The sequence below is a fragment of the Aquarana catesbeiana genome, linkage group LG03 (assembly GCF_042186555.1).
Source record: "Aquarana catesbeiana isolate 2022-GZ linkage group LG03, ASM4218655v1, whole genome shotgun sequence".
NCBI lineage: Eukaryota > Metazoa > Chordata > Amphibia > Anura > Ranidae > Aquarana > Aquarana catesbeiana.
This window is the reverse complement of record NC_133326.1, coordinates 178,264,977-178,285,532: the sequence shown is the minus strand read 5'-3', so window position 1 is coordinate 178,285,532 and position 20,556 is coordinate 178,264,977. Positions and strand designations below refer to the sequence as shown.

The window sequence follows — 20,556 nt, the reverse complement described above, 5'->3', positions numbered from 1 at the left end:
TTAACATTAATAAATCACCGGGACCAGATGGCTTGCATCCGAGGGTACTTAGGGAACTCAGTCAAGTGATTGCCAGACCGTTGTTCCTAATTTTTACAGATAGTCTACTGACTGGAATGGTACCAGCTGATTGGAGAAAAGCCAATGTAGCACCTATATTTAAAAAGGGCCCAAAATACATCCCTGGGAATTACAGACCAGTTAGCCTAACATCGATAGTATGTAAACTCTTGGAGGGGATGATAAGGGACTATATACAGGATTTTAGTAATACGAACGATATCATTAGCAGTAATCAGCATGGATTCATGAAGAATCGTTCTTGCCAAACCAATCTATTAACCTTCTATGAGGAGGTGAGTTGCCATCTAGATAAAGGAAGGCCTGTAGACGTGGTGTATCTGGATTTTGCAAAAGCATTTGACACAGTTCCCCATAAACGTTTACTGTACAAAATAAGGTCTGTTGGCATGGACCATAAGGTGAGTACATGGATTGAAAACTGGCTACAAGGGCGAGTTCAGAGGGTGGTGATAAATGGGGAGTACTCAGAATGGTCAGGGGTGGGTAGTGGGGTACCCCAGGGTTCTGTGCTGGGACCAATCCTATTTAATTTGTTCATAAACGATCTGGAGGATGGGATAAACAGTTCAATCTCTGTATTTGCAGACGATACTAAGCTAAGCAGGGCAATAACTTCTCCGCAGGACGTGGAAACCTTGCAAAAAGACCTGAACAAATTAATGGGGTGGGCGACTACATGGCAAATGAGGTTCAATGTAGAAAAATGTAAAATAATGCATTTGGGTGGCAAAAATATGAATGCAATCTATACACTGGGGGGAGAACCTCTGGGGGAATCTAGGATGGAAAAGGACCTGGGGGTCCTAGTGGATGATAGGCTCAGCAATGGCAGGCAATGCCAAGCTGCTGCTAACAAAGCAAACAGAATATTGGCATGCATTAAAAGGGGGATCAACTCCAGAGATAAAACGATAATTCTCCCGCTCTACAAGACTCTGGTCCGGCCGCACCTAGAGTATGCGGTCCAGTTCTGGGCACCAGTCCTCAGGAAGGATGTACTGGAAATGGAGCGAGTACAAAGAAGGGCAACAAAGCTAATAAAGGGTCTGGAGGATCTTAGTTATGAGGAAAGGTTGCGAGCACTGAACTTATTCTCTCTGGAGAAGAGACGCTTGAGAGGGGATATGATTTCAATTTACAAATACCGGACTGGTGACCCCTCAATAGGGATAAAACTTTTTTGCAGAAGAGAGTTTACCAAGACTCGTGGCCACTCATTAAAATTAGAAGAAAAGAGGTTTAATCTTAAACTACGTAGAGGGTTCTTTACTGTAAGAGCGGCAAGGATGTGGAATTCCCTTCCACAGGCGGTGGTCTCAGCGGGGAGCATTGATAGCTTCAAGAAACTATTAGATAAGCACCTGAATGACCACAACATACAGGGATATACAATGCAATACTGACACATAATCACACACATAGGTTGGACTTGATGGACTTGTGTCTTTTTTCAACCTCACCTACTATGTAACTATGTAACTACTATAATAACAAGGGTTTTGTGTTACACACTTTACAGTCAAAAGTAGTCAAGCAAAAAGTCAAGTATTGAATAATTCCAGCCAAAGAGAATAAGAAAAGCAGTCACCTTTGGTAAAGTTAGTGGTAACAACTCCATCAGTAAAAGAACACAATGAAAAAACCTGGTAACTATATGAATGCAGTAGTCATCGCGAGAGTTAGATCTTCTAAATTACATGACACATGTTAGACAGAAGCTTTTGGTACTATTCTTATAACATATCCAAAAACCCTTATATATTTTGCAAAAAGCAATAGTAAAATATGTTTAGGAAAAAGAGAATCTGAAAGAAAGAGAGGAAAGTAAACAAGGAAAAGGTAAGTGAAGGAAAGAGGGAAAAGGAAGCAGAAAGCAATAGGGAGAAATGGAGAGAGAAAGGGTGACAAATGCAAGGTAACTTAAGTGGAGTCCTCAAAATGGGATCCCAAACTTAATTAAAACAAGAAAGCATATTATTTAGTCAACCCGTAAAAGCTTCCATAGGATTAATCTATTGTATACATGTGTGGAGTTCGAGTGTAGATGGTCCTTACCCCTGTCACCAATGAAAGGCTATCAAGCATCTCATGGCATCTCATGGCTGTTAACATATGTGAGGTCAAACTTTAAGCACATTTAGAGGGTTTAAAAGCCAAGCAGTAATGCTCAATGTGGTTAATTTACTAAAACTGGAGAGTGCAAAATCTGGTACATCTGTGCATATAAACCAATCATCTTCCAGTTTTTTTTGTCAAAGCTTAATTGAACAAGAACAATTAGAAGCTGGCTATCATGCACAGCTGCACTACATTTTGCCACAGTGGTTTCAGGAAGAGTGGCAGCCATCTTGCTCCTCCAGACTCTTGGTTCCTGCAGCTACTGGTTGGCACAGTGAAGGGAAGACCATCTCAGGAGGACCTCATACATTGATGAGCCTGTTTACTCTGTAATCCTGTTATAGCTATTGTCACGGATTTAAAGAGTATTAATAAGGCATGAAGCTGTCATTGTGAATCGAATGGTGGATGAATCAGCCAGTCTTGTTTATCTGCACTTAATGACCTTTATGGTTTGAACACTGTTTACATTTGCGGGCGCGATTTGCATATGCGTTTGCTTCTGCGCGCGAGCACAGAGTGATGGAGCGCTTTCAATTTTTTTTTCTTATTTATTTTATTTTTTCTATTTTACACTGTCCCTTTACATTTTTTTCTTTTGATCACTCTAAATGCTGTCACAAGGAATGTAAACATACCTTGTGACAGCAATAGTCATGTGTCAGGTATTTTTTTTTGGAGGGATCTGGGGCCTATAAGATCCCAAATTCCTCCTTTGCATTTAAAAGCATTCGAAACATAAAACACTTTGTTTTAAAATCTGGCGCCTTTAAGGCACCAGTAAACTGGAAGTAATGTCATGACATCGCTTCCAGGTTACTAGATCCGAGACCCGTCTCCGGCCAGCCGGCGGACGCTCAGGCCTCCTGGTGGGACAGGAAAGCCCGGGCAAGCCACAGTTGGTGGCGGGAGAGGGGGAACGTCCCCTCCCGTTGCTTGTAATAACAGCCAAGCGACTTATTAGCCGCATCGGCTTTGAAAAACAGTACCTGGTACAACCATTTGAAGCAGAAGGCCGCATATATGCGTTATGTCGGCATGAAGAGGTTAAAGACCATCTTTTCACTTTGATCTCCTACTAAGCACCTAATTCCGCTCAACTCGCCTTCTTTTCAAACATGTTCAATATCCTTAGACCCCATATAGATGGCAACATTATCTGTGAAGGGGATCCTAACATCCCCTTAGATATGAGCTTAAATCAATAAAACCCGAATAAAACTTATCTTAAACAACCAACCAAAACAGGCACTAAATTAGCTAAACTACTTTTTTTTTTTTTTTTTTCTTTTTGCCACTTCAGCCAAGTAATACTGTATTCTTAGGAGGATGTTGTTTCAACTTTCAAGTCAAACTTATCCCTTAATACTTTCACATCATTGTGGCATTTTCTTTTTGCCCCTTATCTTTTTATTCCTTCAAGAATGATAAATAATTATGATTACAACTTACATTTCTAATATCCCTATACCAAAGCACTATCCCCCCCCCTGTACACCCTACCTCTCCCAATACCCAGTTGCCCACCCAACCCCCCCTCCCCCCCGCAGCTCGTCCCATAAGGGTCCTGACCTGAGCCTCTCACTATCATCCTCCTATTCTTGATGTCTGTTTGAGTGTGTATCCTCTAGCTCGATTTTGAGTTTGAATTTTTATTTGGGTGAGTTATCTGACTCCTTATCCCACACCTCGGCCGCCTGGTTAGAGGACTTATACTTTGTCCAGTCTCTCCACGTCTCTTCGTACTCCTCCATCTTCAGCCCTTCACTATATTTCAAATATTCCAGGCAGTGAATTTCCTCTATTTTGTTGAACCACTCCCACATTGAAGGTCTCCTGCTATCTAGCCAGTGTCTGCGGATGAGACTTTTAGCAGCATTGAGAAGGTGCGGTAACAGTGCTTTCAAGTACCTCTTGGAAGGCGTATTGCTCCCATGATGCAAGCACTACCAGGGGTCGTCCGGGATCCTCTTATTAGTGATCGCATATATAATCCCCCTTATCTCCTCCCAGAATTTTTTCATTACCGGGCACAACCACCATATATGCGCCATTGTCCTTATTTCCTTGCACCCCCTCCAGCAAAACTGCGAAGTTTCTTCCTGTATTTTATGCGCTATATCCGGAGTGACATACATTCTTGCCAGGGTTCTGAAATTCATTTCAGCAATCCTATAGTTCACTGAGGTAGCGTTCACTCTGCTCCTCCCGACCTAGTTTTCGCTGATCTTTTTTCCTAATTCCTCCTCCCATTTCCTGAGAAATCCTGGGCGCTCCACTTCTCCCAATCTAATCAAAATTCTATAAATCCTGGACATTCCTCCCCTTCTGTTTTTCTTCATACATACTTTTTCGAGGGGCAAAGGTCTTCCATCGACCTTATTGGCTGCGGGAGGGATTCAACAAAATGTTTCAACTGCCTATACTTCCAGTTATCCATGGCAAACCAGTTGTCTTTAGCTTTTAGTTCCTGGTAGGTACACAGCTTACCCTGACTTGTAATATCTTTGAGTTGAGCCTCTTCATATAAAATCCATCTCCCAGACAAATCTTCCCTCCCAGGCAGAAAATAGTCTGTGTCCTTAAGCGGGACTAGTGGTGAGTTGTATCCCCACTTCTCCCTATTGTGTATTTTATCCCATATATTTAACGCGTGTTTGGTGATGTCCAGTGTTTTCGTGCACAGTTTTCTGTATTGTGGTGGTATCCATACATTTTTAGCCAAATCTACCCCGCTCATTATGTTCTCTATTTTCACCCATTGCTTATCTTTATTATTATTCACCCAATCTATGATGCGTGATAAGATTATAGCTGTGTAATATTTTTTAATATCTGGTGCCCCCCAGCCCCCCTCTTCTTAACATTCACTAATTCTGCATACTTGATTCGTGGTTTTTTCCCCCTCCATATAAACCTTAGAAACAGTGTGTGTAATTTATTCAGAAAACTCAGTGATATTGCAATTGGGAGCATTTGGATTTTATATGTGATTTTAGGGAGAACTGACATTTTAAGTAGGTTTATTCTGCCTCTCCATGAAAGTCGGTTCTGGGAAATCTATTCAACTCAGCCCCGATCTCAATAAGGAGAGACATGTAGTTGGCTTGGAACAGTGTCTCTTTTACTGGTGATATTTTGACTCCTAAGTAGTTAAGTTCTTTTATCCCCCATTTAAATGGTAGACACTTTTGGTAGGCCTTATCCCCGTCTTTATCTTCTACAACTTCCAATATTTCCGACTTGGTTGCATTTACTCGAAAATTAGATAATCTACTGTAATTCCTAACAATCTCGAGTAGATTCGGGAGGGTGATCCTCGGACGGGTGACATACAATAAGACGTCATCCGCAAAGGCAGCTATTTTAAATTCTTCTTCCCCAATTTTAACCCCACTGATATCCGGGCTGAGTCTTATCTTAGCCAATAGAGGTTCCAACGTCAACACAAAAAGCAGCGGGGAAAGTGGGCACCCCTGTCTGGTACCATTATGCAACGCAATAGGATCGGAAAAGGTACCATTTATCTTAACTCTAGTGGTGGGGGAGGTGTACAGGGCTTTTATCCTACTAATCATTTTATTGCCAATACCAAACTCTTCCAAAGTGTTCCACATGAAACCCCAGTCTACCCTGTTGAATGCTTTTTCGGCATCCATCGACAGGAGTAGTCCTGGGGTTCCCCTGTCCTTCATTATCTGGGCCACCATTAGTGTTTTAATGCCGTTATCTCTCCCTTCCCTCCCAGGTACAAAGCCCACTTGGTCGGAGTGGACAATCTCTTTTATAATCTTTTTCAATCTATCGGCTAAAATCTTTGCGAAGAGCTTCGTGTCGACATTCAAGAGGGAGATGGGTCTGTAACTGGAGCACAATGTGCTATCCTTTCCCTCCTTCCCTATAATAGCGATACTTGCTTCGAGTGCTTCCTTTCTCATCCCCCAACTTTCCCCGATCCCATTCATGTAAGAGCACAATATGGGGAGCAATGGTTCCTGTACTTTTTTGTAATAAAGGGCGGTCAGCCCATCAGGACCTGGGCTTTTCCCATTTGGGGTGTCCTGTATGGCCTTCCTTAGTTCCTGTACAGTCATAGGGGCATCCAACATAACTCTGTCTTCTTCCGTGATTTTTATTAAGTTTGCCTCTTTTAAAAAAGTTTTACTAGCCTCACGCTTGCGTTTGTCTGACTCCTGAGAGTTATCTACATTAATTGCATACAACGCCCCATAGAACTCTTGAAATGCTTTTGCTATGTCACGCGTTTTGTACTTGATTTTCCCCGACTTGGTCCTGATTTTTTCAATGTAATTGCTCGTTTTCTTTTTTTTCAGGGCCCTAGCTAAAAGCTTGCCTGGTTTGTTACCATAAATGTATCTTTCTTTCTTAACCAAGTTATAAGTTTTACGCTTTTCCTATTCTAGAGAGGCCCTCAGCTCTTCTCTTCTTTTAAGTAGGTTTGTCCATACCTCCCTCCCTCCTGATACTTTATGTTGTTGCTCTAGTTCTTGGATCTCTTTAATCAGGGCTAGCCTTTCATTTTTCATTCTCTTGTTTTTTTCCGCCCCTACCATCATAAATATGCCCCTAATGTATGCTTTATGGGCTTCCCAAATTGTGGCCTCATTTATCTCCCCGGGAGTATTGATTTTAAAGAACCACTCCAGCTCTTCCTCAGTTCTCCTTAAGATGTCTTTGTCTAATAACAGGTCTTCGTTCAGTCTCCACCCTGAGCCCTGTATATCAGTTTCACCTATTTTTATATGTAAACTCACGGGTGCGTGATCCGAGAATGTCATGTTGCCGATGGATGCCCCTGTGACCTCTTCCAGCAACCTATGCTCTATCAGGAAAAAGTCAAGTCTCGAATATGTCGCATGCATGGGGGAGTAGTAAGTGTAGTCCCTTATGTCCCCCTGCTGGATCCTCCATACATCCACCAGCTGAAGCTGGTGCAGCTTCTTTTTGAGTATTCCAGCCCACACTCCCCCCCTCCCCCAGACATGCGACGAACAGTCCCTTTCTGGGTCCAAGCACAGATTAAAGTCTCCTGCAACAATAGCCCTCCCCATCTTGAATACTTCAAATTTTGCCAGTATGCCCATTACTTTTCTGTATGTGTTTTTGTTTGGCCCATAAATGTTTGCCAGGGAGCACTTCGTGCCATTGATTTTGCCTTTCAAGAAGAGAAACCGACCCTCCGGGTCAGCTAAACCCTCCTCAAGTTCAAACCTAGTCTCCCTGGCAAACCCTATGGCCACTCCTCTTGCTCCCTTAATTGGTGAGTCACTGTAGTACCAGACTGGGAAGTCTCTGGAATAGATTTTTTGGTTCTTATTGGCACTTAAGTGTGTCTCTTGGAGCATTGCAACCTCAGCCTTCAAGAACTTCAATTCCCCTAAGATATTTGCACGTTTTACACAGGAATTCAGTCCCCTATCGTTATAAGAAACAATTTTTAGATTAGGCATCATCACTCACTCTCATTTGTTTTCTTTCTTCTGTAATACAGGCTCCTAATACTATTACATTCATTAGGCCCTCTCTTACTTGCTAGCTAGCTAAACTCTTACCTAAATTTCAGTATATGTCTATCCCCCCAATCCACACCAGTACCAGAACCTACACCCAAAACCCCAAAGTAATCTTACAAGACTTACAAGAATTTATTTCATTCCTACACAGTAATCCATAGCAACCTCCTATAGCTGAAATCCAGACATTTCTTCAAGATCTCCCATTACCCAAACTAACCAAAGTCCGTACATAAGAATACCCTTGCAAGTCCAATCACATAGATGGAAATCAAAGAGGCTATAAGACAGGACAAAGCAGAACACTCTCATTCCCACCAAAAAAACATATTCAACACAATTATACAAGTGCAAGATAAGGTTGGTCAGAGAGAATCTCAAAGGAAACGCATCTCAAAATCATATAGAACAGGACGCTTGAGGATGCTCTTGTATAAGAGCTGGAATTTTTTTAGGTGTCAATAATTCCAGTCATAATCACATATTAAAATTCAATCAGTTTATTAAGTATTTCATATTAAAAATAGACATGCTAAAAACATGGACAAAATTCATGTTTGATATGCATCTCATGAATTCATTGCAGTTGCTTATCATGGTGTAGCAATCCCGACATGTTTCACCATTTGATAGGTCTCAGGAGATGTATGCTACCACACCTGGACAGATAAATTAAATATAAAGATGAATGTATATGCATAGAAATAGTACATTCAAGATTCTCAGTTGTATTCAAATAGTAGATTAGCAACTTGAAACAAAACTTGGCTGTATAAAGATATCAAAATCCACAAAAAAATCAACAATTAATCGACATTCAAAACACAGAGATTGCTGAAGGGCATCTTACCATGAAAGGGCATTTGGCTGCATTTGACATTGAATCCACTGGGATTTTTTCAAGTAGGGAGAAGGTATCACTGCTTAGTCATAAGCTTTGACTAAGCACTCTCTGTAGTGTGAAAAGTGAATAAAGGCATATAATAGATTTTTTCAGAGTGCGGCTGTCCAGAATTTCCTTTTAGGGATTTTTTTCAAACAAGAATTAGCATCCAAATTACCAGAGAGAAAGGAGGCAAAATAGTATTCAAAATCAAAAGCTGGTACACGATCGCTCCTTCCTATTTATTTTGTTTTGCACTTAAGCAGTTACAACATCTTTGAAATACTAATGCGTTTCGGCCTCAGCCTGTGTTTTGAATGTTAATTAATTGTTGTTTTTTTGTGGATTTTGATACCCTTATTCAGCCAAATTTTGATTCAAGTAGCTAATGTACTATATGAATCCAACTGTGAATCTTGAATGTACTATTTCTATGCATATACATTCACCTTTATATTTAATTTAATGTATCTGTCCAGGTGTGGTAGCATACATACCCTGAGGAAACCTATCAAATGGTGAAACATGTTGGGATTGTTACACCATGATAAGTAACTGCAATGAATTCATGAGATATATATCAAACATAAATTTTGTCTATTTTTTTTTTTATTTCACATCATACAAAACATAAAATACCTTGTTCAAAATTCTCATTCATAAAACTATAATTTTCCCCTATCCCCCCTCCCTTCGCATTCCCCATCCCACATTCCTTAAATAAACTGATTGAATTTTAATGTGTGATTATGACTGGAGTTATTGGCACCTAAAAAATCCTAGCTTTTATACAAGAGCATCCCCAAGTGTCCTGTTCTAAAATTATACAAGAGGAACCCATGAACAGAGATACCAATTTGGCCTTTATCACAGTCATCCGTAAACTCAACAAAGATGCCAGCAACATAGTAAAATATAGACCGATCTCCCTAACCAACAATGATGTAAAATTACTTACCAAAATCTTGGCTAATCAACTAGCCTCATTCTTGGGTGAATAAATCCGAAAAGACCAGGTAGAATTTATCTTGGGGTGACAAGGATGAGATTAGATTAAAAGGGCTATAGGTATGATTTTTCTCATATAATCCAGATGGAATGGAAGTCCCTCTTACCCAGAAATGCTATTATCAGTAGATTTACAGAAAACCTTTAATTCTGTTGGACTCATTTGTTTGAGTTACTGAAAGTTTGGAATTTTGGCCCTAACTTAATTTGTATGCTTCAAAACTAATATTTCAATCCACAAGCAATGATTCAAATGCAGGAATTACTCTCATTACTCTTTGATAATATCCCAGTAGGACAGAGGACAAGAAGAGTTGCCCCTTGTCTCCTCTGATATCTGCAATAGCAATTGGACCTTTGGAAATTGCAATAAGAGAAAATCCCAATATTTAAGGCTTTCACTGACAGTATAACCAGCTTACCCATATGTATGTTTATTGTTTATTATAATGTCAAGTTTCAAGTAGACAAAGACAAGTAACAGTATATCTTACCTTCTGTTTCAGTCAAGCCTATTCCATTTTGGTCTTGTCCATTTTGATTCATTTTTCCACTTTGAAAACAAAATAATGAAGATGACCTTCTTGAAATCAGTTTTATTGCATTATAAAGTTACACTGAAACATATTTCTTTATCATATTGCTAGCACAATGACTATGTGATTTGTTTCACTCGTTAAAAAGTGATATACAGGTGAAAGGTCAGGGAAAGTATTGATTGCTTAGTAACCATAGCTTCTTATATCTTCTTATATTTATAGCTGTTCCTAGATTCATAAAATCTAACAGAACCATCTGACGATAACTATGGTTTTTAAAGTGAAGCACCAGACAAACAGCAAATATACAGTACAACTGAAATACAAAATGCTAACTGTTTAAAGGATTGGCAATTCTGTACAGCCAAATCTTGTTATTTACATTTTTCACACTATATATCCACATGCCATGACACATGTACAGTAGTTTTTAAATAAGCAAGTCATCTTCCTGGTTCAGCAATGCAGCTTCCTCTGTCAGCTCTTCACCTCAAATCTCTTAGGTTGAAAGGGTATCATCATTTTTGTCCAGGGAGCAGGGAGTTAGCCAAGGAAGCAGTAATGCTAAAGCAGATAATAGCAGCATGATCTTCCTGACTGACAAAAATCACCAAGTAAAAATGAAAAAAAAAAACACCCGAAGGCTGGCTAACTGCAATAAATCTAATTTTTGTTCTTAGGTTTAGATGTGCTTTATGTTAACCTCTTATGAAATAGTTTTTCTGTTTTCTCAAATCATGAAAGCATATTAATGCTTTTCAATCTTTTTTTTAAAAAAATTTTTTCAGATTGCCTTATACACGGTTCCGAGCACCCAAAAGTAAGGTTAAGTAAGGAGAAGAAAGGCTAGAAATACAGTTCTGAAATCATGTATTTCTCATATAAAATGTGGAGAAAATGAAATCTGAAACAAAGACCCACTCTCTTCTGACCCAAGCACCAATTACTTTCCTTTTAATACAAGATTCATTAAAGGAAATGTATGCACTCTACTAATTATTTTTGCTATACAAATAAATATAATGGGTTTAAAGGAAACATGTCAAGAAAGGATGTAGGAGGTCAGCCATTGCTGACTTTCCTGTAAAGATACAGGCTACCTGGCTGTTATGCCCACAAGCCCAAATACTTTTGGTCAATGATCTGGGACAAATATACACATCAAAAAAGTCAGAAGTCCTATCTCAATACCTTTTGGGGCAGTACTGAAGAAAGGGAACATTATTGATCAGCAAAGCCATCCTCTATTTTTTCATAATAATATTAATAATAATAATAATAATGTTTCTTTTAAAGTCTAGCTTCAATTTATTCCCATAACTTGAAACAATGTTAGGAAAAATGAAAAGCAAATCTTACTATTGGTGACATGCAGAGAAGGAGGTCAAAAGAACTTGTGAATAAATTCTGAATGATCACCGGAGCATTTCAAACTGATGTCAAATGGAAGCAGAAGGCACCTAAAACAAGCTGCATTTGTCCAAGAACACAGGCCCTTTTAAAACATTGCAGAGATTCTATTCCTTCTCCTGTCTAATAGCAGTAACCCTTCCCCATGCTATCCAAACAAACAAAAATGGCATACAAATACAATAAACAAAAGATATATAATATAAGGTACATTTCATCAATGTATATCTGTATTTTAAACATAATGTTTCATGTAACAATTTATAAATATATATGTCCATATTTGCTCATTAAATTTTTTACACTGCACTTCCCGCTTAGTAGTGTTGTAAAGTATTGGTGCTTTACTGCCCCCAGTTTCTGCAAGTGTGCTCAGACTAAGTGCTTTTTGAATTCATCCCAGTGTTAATTGTATAGGAATGTGAACAAACCCCTGAATACAGTCATATAGTACATGTGAAAGCTGCCTCAAAAACCTATTTCAGATAAACATTACAAAAAAATCTAAAATGATGTCCTGACAAAGTACTAGTTACCCATTTGAACATCTCACTCATGTGATAGCTGCTTCCTCCTGCTGATCAACTGTCTGCTGCCAGCACGGGGAGCAGGGTTTCTCTAACGACTCTACTAGCATCTATAGCAGCCAATAGCAATAATCCCAAGTGAATCCAGCAGGCTGGTTGTACTCAAGTTGATCGATCAACTTGGTACATTTAGACTGCCCATACATGGTTCGAATCTCAGCCGGTTCCTGCTAAACCAGCTGAGATTCGAACCGTCTCCGGCCAGCCTTATAAAGAAGCAAAAAAGACTTACATTCTGGGAACTTGAAACAGATTGTTATCTGCCTGTGTATTGTTGCCATCAGTCTCCATGTTGTACCCACTGACATAGCTGCTGACTGATGAAGTTGTAGAAACAGTAGATTCAGTAGTCCTGTGAGAAGTTGTTCGTGCTGTAAAAAAAGAGGCAAATGTTGAATTATAGACAACTGGATTAAAGGATGATATCTAAAACAAAGCTGCATAATAAAACCTAAGAAACATATACAACTCCTAAAGACCTTGCATAAGACTTACAATAACAAACACAAATACAGAAAGCTGATGTAAATATACAGTTTATATTTCTGATGTGTTATATCACCAATCTCCTTCTTGTGCATGTTAAACCTACAGATTGCAATGTTTATATACTTTATTGATGTACGATTACTAAGACTGTAAGAGTATACAGAGGAAACCAAGGAATTACATATTTTATGACAATGATGGAAATGATCATTGGGCCCCTCTGACACTTGCCTGTTGATGTGACATACAAATCAGCTAATCTTACTAAGTTGTATTGCTGCTTATGTATGGTCTAAAATTATCATCTTAGAAAAACTTAACTTTGTTATCCAAACTGTCATATCCCTTTGTAGTGGCTTTGAGTGCCATTCACAGTTAGACACCCACACATTTTTCACACTGCCCCCTTTTATTTTATATATGTTTGTGTGTGTGTGTGTGTATATATATATATATATATATATATATATATATATATATATATATGTAATAATTCTGTCAATGAATGGTATGTGAGTAAGACTATCTATCGGGTAAACTAAGCTTTTCCTTATTACACATTTGTTTTATTCATACTAGGTTGTCAATGCAAAAGTGCTAGCTTTAAAGTTTGCAGGTTTAAAACAATATTTAATAAAATAAACACAGGGTGATAAAAAAGAAGCACCTGTAAATTTTTTTTTTTTTCCTGTGGTTTTGTTGACATACCCTGTGAACATATCTCTTATATCTTCGGTACATTACATTATATGTTTTTTGTGCGTCATATTTTTGGGCCCTCATCGCCCAGACCTTAAGATTACATTTTAATTTCCTGGGCTGCACATACAGTCAATAAACTTTAAAGCCAATTCCAGCCAAAAAAAAAATTCTATCATCTAGGGAACAGGAACAGTGCACTGCTGAACATGGGGGAATGCTGTTTTCCAAAGGATCGTGTGAGTTTAGGCTCTGTGTTCACCCTTAGGCAAAACGAGCAGATAACCAATGCTGTGCAGGCACAGCCCCAATCCATGGGAAAAAAAAAATTCCCCTGTGTTGGGCTTTAAAATTCCCACTCTTCAAGAATATTTTAACCCCCTTTTTTAATTTCCTAATGTGGTGAGGTTGAATTGTTAGTAGATCTATATTCTTGATCATTCACAGAGAATAGATACGTTATTTCTCACTTAGCGGGCTTCTCTGTCAGATCTTCTAATTTGGAAGCTCTCTTCTCTTTGAAGCTTTATTCATTCAGTGGATAATTTATAATACATATAATTGGAAGATATATAATTGATTTTTTTTTATTTTAGTAAAAAGATGTCTTTCATTATTAAGTTGTCCATTTCTCTGTCATGCTTTTTTAAATGCAAGAACTCTATGATGGTTTTCTGTAGTGTTACTGCAACTTATTAATAAATCCCTTATCATTAATATATACAGTATATAAGGCTTATATTTATAAAGCAGTAAATGTTAAAAACATTTGGTGCAGGGTTATCTTCCTTATGTATGTATTTTAAATTACAGTGATTGAATCTTCTGCTGTGAATGTATAGCAAATATCAGATTCAGTGCTTTATAAATATAACCTTATATACTGTATATATTCATAAAAGGGGATCTATTGATAAGTTGCAGTAATCAATAAAATATATTATTTGTATTTATATATTTATATTTATAAATATGTTGCCTAGATTGATTTCAGAAAATGTATTATTTATGTTTATTTCTAAAAATGTGATCTTTTCTACCTTAAGTTGTTTATACATAGAAAAGTAACTTCTGGGTGTACTTTGTTTTGGATAAAATGAGGAAGAGTAGACAAACTGGTGGATCTGGTGGAGTGCCAATAAACTGATGAGGACCTCCCTGTCAGCTCTGCACCACTGTGACAGATTTTACCTCTGGTAACTGGTTTCCAAGGACAAGGAGGACCCAAAAATAGGTAAGGTATCTGAAAACCTCTTAGTGGGCTAAGCATGCATAAAGGCCAAGCCTTGGGAGTACCTGCCAAGACCAGGGGCCCATATAGTGCTGTCAGTGAGGTGAATGAGACATGATGCTGTAACATGTCTCGTGTCCCAGGTTGCCACGCATATGTCTCCATGGTCTGGTCACAAATCTGGGCATACCGAATTGTGCAGTCAAGATCAGTGGGAAAAGTGTACATGCTGGACCTGTTAAATTTTAGCATATGACCTAGCACCTGGTAGGAGTTGTGTATGAGCATGGTGACTGAAAGAAGTACCCTACTGCCATAGTGACTTTTGAAAGAAGTCAAGGAACTTTCTGCCAGGCCCCTAACCCAAAAAGAATATAGGCTATGCTGAGTGGAGTCCAGACCCATTTCAGCATAACACTGATGCTAGTGCAGTTGGGGTTAGCACTGCTGAGAATGAATCTTTTCCAAAAACATATATCCTATCAAATTCATATTGGCAAAATGTTGAGGTAGCCAAACAAAGGAACATCAGAAAGAAACACTTACCCTATATATATTATTAAGGCAGGAAGCCAGGAAAAACTATGGGTTGTGCCCAGGATGGGAGATATATTTGTCCCAGATTCATGCTGTAAACAAGCTGTTTTCCTTTTTGTGCCATTTAGAGGGGTTAACAAACTTAGCTGTATCAGATTGAATGTTCTGGGCTCTATAAAACTCCCAGTTTAGGGAAGAAGCTCCACCCTGAAACCAGATGTCTGCGCAGGACAGACTGAGGAGCAGCCATTTGCTTGTATGGTGAGATTAAGTCTGTGTAACTTTGGATTTATTCCTTGTGAAAGTCAAGTGTCTGGGCAGAAGTAGGCTGTTCCAGGACAAGTAGTTAGGTTCCTGTGGGGTTGGTTTACTAAAGGCAAATAGACTATAAAGGCAAATAGACTATACACTTTGCGAATGCAGTTGCACTCATTTTTACCAGAGCTTAGTACATATGGTAAAGCTTCACTTTTAAAGAATACACAACTGGATGCAAGTAAAATAAAAAAAATGCATTTTTGCATGACTGGATGATGCAAATCAGCACAGCTTTACCAAATTTACTAAGCTCTTGGGAAAATGAGTGCAACTGCAAAGTGCTCTCTCTCTCTGTATATATATATATATATATATATATATATATATATATATATAGCTCTATCTATAGATAGATAGATATATCTATCTATCTATAGATAGATATATATCTATCTATATATATACAGTATGTATTCTTTGATCCTTTGCTTGAGTTGAAAGTTTTTCTTGTTGATGTTAATTAACTTGATTACCTCAACATTTTGCTAATATGACTTACAAATGTTTTTTTTTCCCTTTCCCTTTTTTAGCTGGTGAGCCAGAGGAGTCCCTGGAAATCCTCAGGGAGACCCCCATCATCAGAACTAAGACGATAGGTTCAAGAGGCCCAAAGAATGGGTGTATAAGAGGTTGGAAAGAAGACAAACTTTCCTCCAAGGAAATTGTGTGCTAGTCTTAGTTTCCATAGTATGTTTCTGGCTCAATTGCAGGACAATTATGAGATAGTGGGACGAATATATGAAGTGAACTTCAAAGTTTATCAGCTAGAAAAACAGAAACAGAAAAAGAGAAAATGAATCACAAAAATGACTGACAGGCTTCTTGCTGAAGGGAAAAGGAAGGGTAATGTACTCCCTCTGCCCCCTGCCCAAAACAGGAAACAAACACATTTTTGTGTGAGCATAAGTTATTCTCAGGGCCTCCCAGCTGCAAAAGGTTTGTATCCATCTTAAGCCCTATTATAGACAGGCAGTGGCAGATGAGGTACAAAGAATGTTAGACCTTGTCATTATTAAAAGATCTAAAAGTAAATGCTGTAGCCCAATAGTCTTGGTGCACAAGCCCAATTGGTACTTTGAGATTTTGTAATGACCTCCGGAAACCGAATCAAGCATCAAAGTTTGACACTTACCCCATGCCAGAGGTTGATGAACTAATGAACTGAGAGGTTGGATCTAGCCAGGTATTTGACCACCCTTGATTTAACCTATGGAATATTGTCAGGTCTCTCTGACAGAGGAAACAAAAAAGCCTTTGTGACCCCAAAATGTTTGTGACAGTATGACAGTTGACTTATAAGGAGCTCCCGGTTCATTAGACAAATGATGGATGAAATTATTAGCCCACATCAATACTTTGCAGCAGCCAATCTTGATGACATAGTTATTTTGAGAACAGACTGGGAAAGTTGTTTTCCTAAAGTTCAGGCTGTCCTGAATTTGATTAGGAAAGCAGTTTTAACAGCAAACCCCAAAAATTAGCCTGGTACCTGAGTTTGAGCAAGGCCTAATAAAACCCCATTTCTATAAAGTGGGAGAAATCAGGGACTGGCCTACTTGTATCACCAAGAAACAAGTGAGAACCTTCCTGGGTGTCATTGGGTACCCTCTAGGTTCAGTCCAAAGTTTGCTACTGTAGCAGCATGCTTAACCAAACTGACTAAAGGCATAAACCCCGGGGAATCAAATGAAATCCAGTGGCTGAAGAAGATTTTAAAGTTTGAAGCAGGCTGTAAACAGCCAGTCCTAGTATTCCCAGGTTTCAACAAAGAACTGTGGTTCAAAATTATGTCTCAAGTGTATAAATTAGGGCTGTCCTGTCGATAAAAGGTATATAGAGAAGAATACCACTGGTCTTTTTAAGTCAGAAGCTGACATCAACAAAGAGACATTATAGTATTATGGAGCTAGCATGTTTGGACATTGATGCCTGGATTCTCTGTGGTAATATTTGCTGGGATGCCACTTCAAATTAATAACAGACTATGCTCCCTTAACGTGGATGTTTCAGGCCAAGAAGCGCAATTTGAGGGTGACCCACTGGTTTCTGGCCCTTCAAGATTTTTCTTTCAAAGTGGAGCACCAAGCTGGTTGCAATAGAAGAAAAAATTTTGAGCGCACTGTTTTTAGTAAGCAGGTGCTTGAACCCCCAGGTTCAAACAGGAAGGGAGGTATGTGACAGAAAACCCCAGCTGGTAAAGGGCATGGTCCAAGGTGGAGTGTGCGTGCTACCCAAAATCTTATGTTTTATCAGGTAATGGGTTGGCTCTCAGTCTAGGTGTAGTGCAGAAGACACCAAGTTAGTGGCTGGACACAGTTTAGTACATCCTGGCTGAGTGTAGGTGCTGACTAACTGGTGAACAGACAGGAGGCTATATAAGACTTCAGTTTTGTGTTCTGACACCCTCTGCGAGGGTAAACTTTGTGGTTCATTTTGTTCTGTGACAATGTAAAAGTGGGCAAGAAGCTCTTAAACACACTTTGGATGTCTGGTCTTATAGCTGAATATCTATAATGGTTTTCTGTAAAGCAGCCATATTTGTTTAGTACCGGTATGTATTTTTCATAAATAAATGTTGGTTTTCTAATCATTATTTTTTTTTCTGTTTTCTAAATGAATGGTGTGTGTTATGTTCATGCTATGACTTTCTCTGAAATATTTACAGGGATAAAGGAAGCTTTCTTAAATTGCAGAAAAAAATGTGTGCTGCTGTAGATGTGCCCTGTCAAAAGATCTTTTATCCTGTGTACAAACACAGTTTTCAATCAACAGATTTTGTACTTCAAAATGTGTGGGGATTTTGGCTTTATATCTGTTCTAAATACATTGTTATTTCTTCTCTGTCAAAATTTGTGGGGGTTTTCTGTCTGACCTTTAACCAGTTCCCGATAGGCCCATAGCAGACTGACAGCTGGGCGGGACTCTCCTCCTTCCAGGTGGATGTCATATAATGTGCTCCAGGTCATGCCACTCGTACGCACCCTCAGGGGCACGCAGCTTGGTGATTAGTGGTGATCATTGGCTCTTTACCATGTGATCAGCTGTGTCCAATCACAGCTGATCCCATGTAAACAAATGACGGTTATCGGCATTTCCTTTCCTCGGCACTGTCACTATGGGGGAGATTTACTAAAACTGGTGCACTCAGAATCTGGTGCAGCTGTACATGGTAGCCAAACAGCTTCTAACTTCAGCTTGTTCAATTAAGCTTTGACAATAAAACCTGAAAGCTGATTGTTTTCTATGCACAGCTGCACCAGATTTTGCACAATGCAGTTCTAGTAAATAACCCCCTATGTGATGAAAATAAAGTCAATGACCAGCTTTCCTGTGATTGTAAGTGCAGGCCCATCAGTGCCAATCAGTGCCCATCAGTGCAGCATATCAGTCCCCATCAGTGCAGCATATCAGTATTAATTAGTTCCCCCTATCAGTTAACATCACTGCTTCAATATCAGTGCAGCCTCATTAGTGCCCATCAGTGCAGTTTATCAGTGGCCATCAGTGCCACCTCATCAGTGCATCCTCATCAATGCCCATCAGTGCAGGCCTATCAGTGCAGCCAATCAGTACCCATCAGTGCAGCCTCATCAGCACAAATCAGTGAAGAAGAAAAATGACTTATTTGCAAAACTTTATAACAGAGATGAAGAAAAATTTGAGTTTTTTCAAAGTGTTTGTTCTTTTTCCATTTGTTTAGCAAAAAAACCCCAAAAAACAGTGGTGATTAAATACCACCAAAAGAAAGCTCCATTTGTCTCAAAAAAATGATACAAATGTCATTAGGGTACAGTTTTGTATGAACGCTCATTCAAAGTGTGACAGCGTTGAAAGCTGAAAATTGGCCTGGGCAGGAAGGGGGTGAAAGTGCCCAGTATTAAAGCAATTATAATTGTACAATTTTACTTTCAATACATTTTTGTTGAAGATTTAAACACCAGACAAAGAAAAGTACTGTAAACATAGTAGCAGCCAGGGTTCTGGAATAATCTTTTCAACTACAGTACATCGAATAATAGGCTCCTCTCCACCACATTTATGGGGAAAGGGACAAGAGCAAAAAGAATACCTAACTTCTAAGTGACTTCAAGACATGCTTAGTCTAGAAATAAACTTTACGGAGCATCTACAAAAATTGTTACACAATCTAGAGCAGGGGTCTCCAAACTTTTAAAGCAAAGGGCCGGTTCACTGTCCTTCATACTTTAGGGGGGCCGGATTGTGGCCAGTGGGAGTAGAAAATTCCCCCGGGCCCAGAATCCCCCGGCCTTAGTGTTGGTGGTCAATAGGAGAGGAAGTTCCCCATCATTGGTATTAGTGGAAGAAATAGGGCCCATTGTTATTGTCAGTGGGAGGAATAGTGCCTCGTATCACTGTGAGCAATAGTGCCCCAAAGGCCGGATGAAGGCTAGCAATAGTGCTAGCAATGAAGCACATACTGAGGATTTTTTCCAGGCACGGGCTATAGTAAGTTTTGCGGCTAAAAACATAAAGAAAATTGACCGCTGCTTAGCGTGGGGGATGTGCTCAATAGGTTCATTTAACAGAGCAATCCGGGGTCGTTCGGGGACTGATATCTCCGAAACCTTTCGCATTATAGCAAATACCTTATTCCAGAAACCCCTCAACTTCTGACATTCCCACCATATATATGATACATTGTCCCAGATGAGTGGCACCAGTGAAAACATAGGGGTGAGGAAGACGGATAAAGCCTCGATAAATGATAAGGGTACTAAGTACCACCTAGTCAATACTTTGACATTGGCTTCCACTAGGGAAATGTTCAGAATTCCCTTATAGGCCAACTGAAAGGAAGTATACCAATGGTCCAAATCATTTTCGGAGGCTAGATCCTAGTCTCATGCCCGCATGTAGGGAAATTGGTCAGGGGAGTCAAGCAGCAGCCTATAGATGGTAATAATTGTACAATTTATTTAGAAGTATGCCTTATCACGTCATGGGTGGCTGTCAGCTCAGAGCCAGATAAGATAATAAAAATACTCAAGTATGCCTTCCTTGAAGAGTTTGAAATTATGTTTTTGTAATGCAGTTCTCCTTAATAAAATGACACACACACGTGGATATAAAATTTGCTAACCCCAGGTCCATATTTTTT

At 39.2% G+C, this 20,556-nt stretch overlaps 1 protein-coding gene across 9 annotated transcripts in view; it reads right to left on the bottom strand.

The window, feature by feature from the left end:
* Positions 1–20,556, bottom strand: part of PCLO (piccolo presynaptic cytomatrix protein) — a 547,854-nt gene that overhangs the window by 51,111 nt on the left and 476,187 nt on the right. For all 9 annotated transcript variants that reach the window (XM_073619550.1, XM_073619551.1, XM_073619554.1 and 6 more), the window contains 2 exons: positions 12,396–12,534; positions 10,122–10,180 (listed from right to left, as the gene is read on the bottom strand). In XM_073619550.1, the coding sequence (XP_073475651.1) occupies positions 10,122–10,180; positions 12,396–12,534 (198 nt within the window). The remainder of the gene's footprint in view (positions 1–10,121; positions 10,181–12,395; positions 12,535–20,556) is intronic.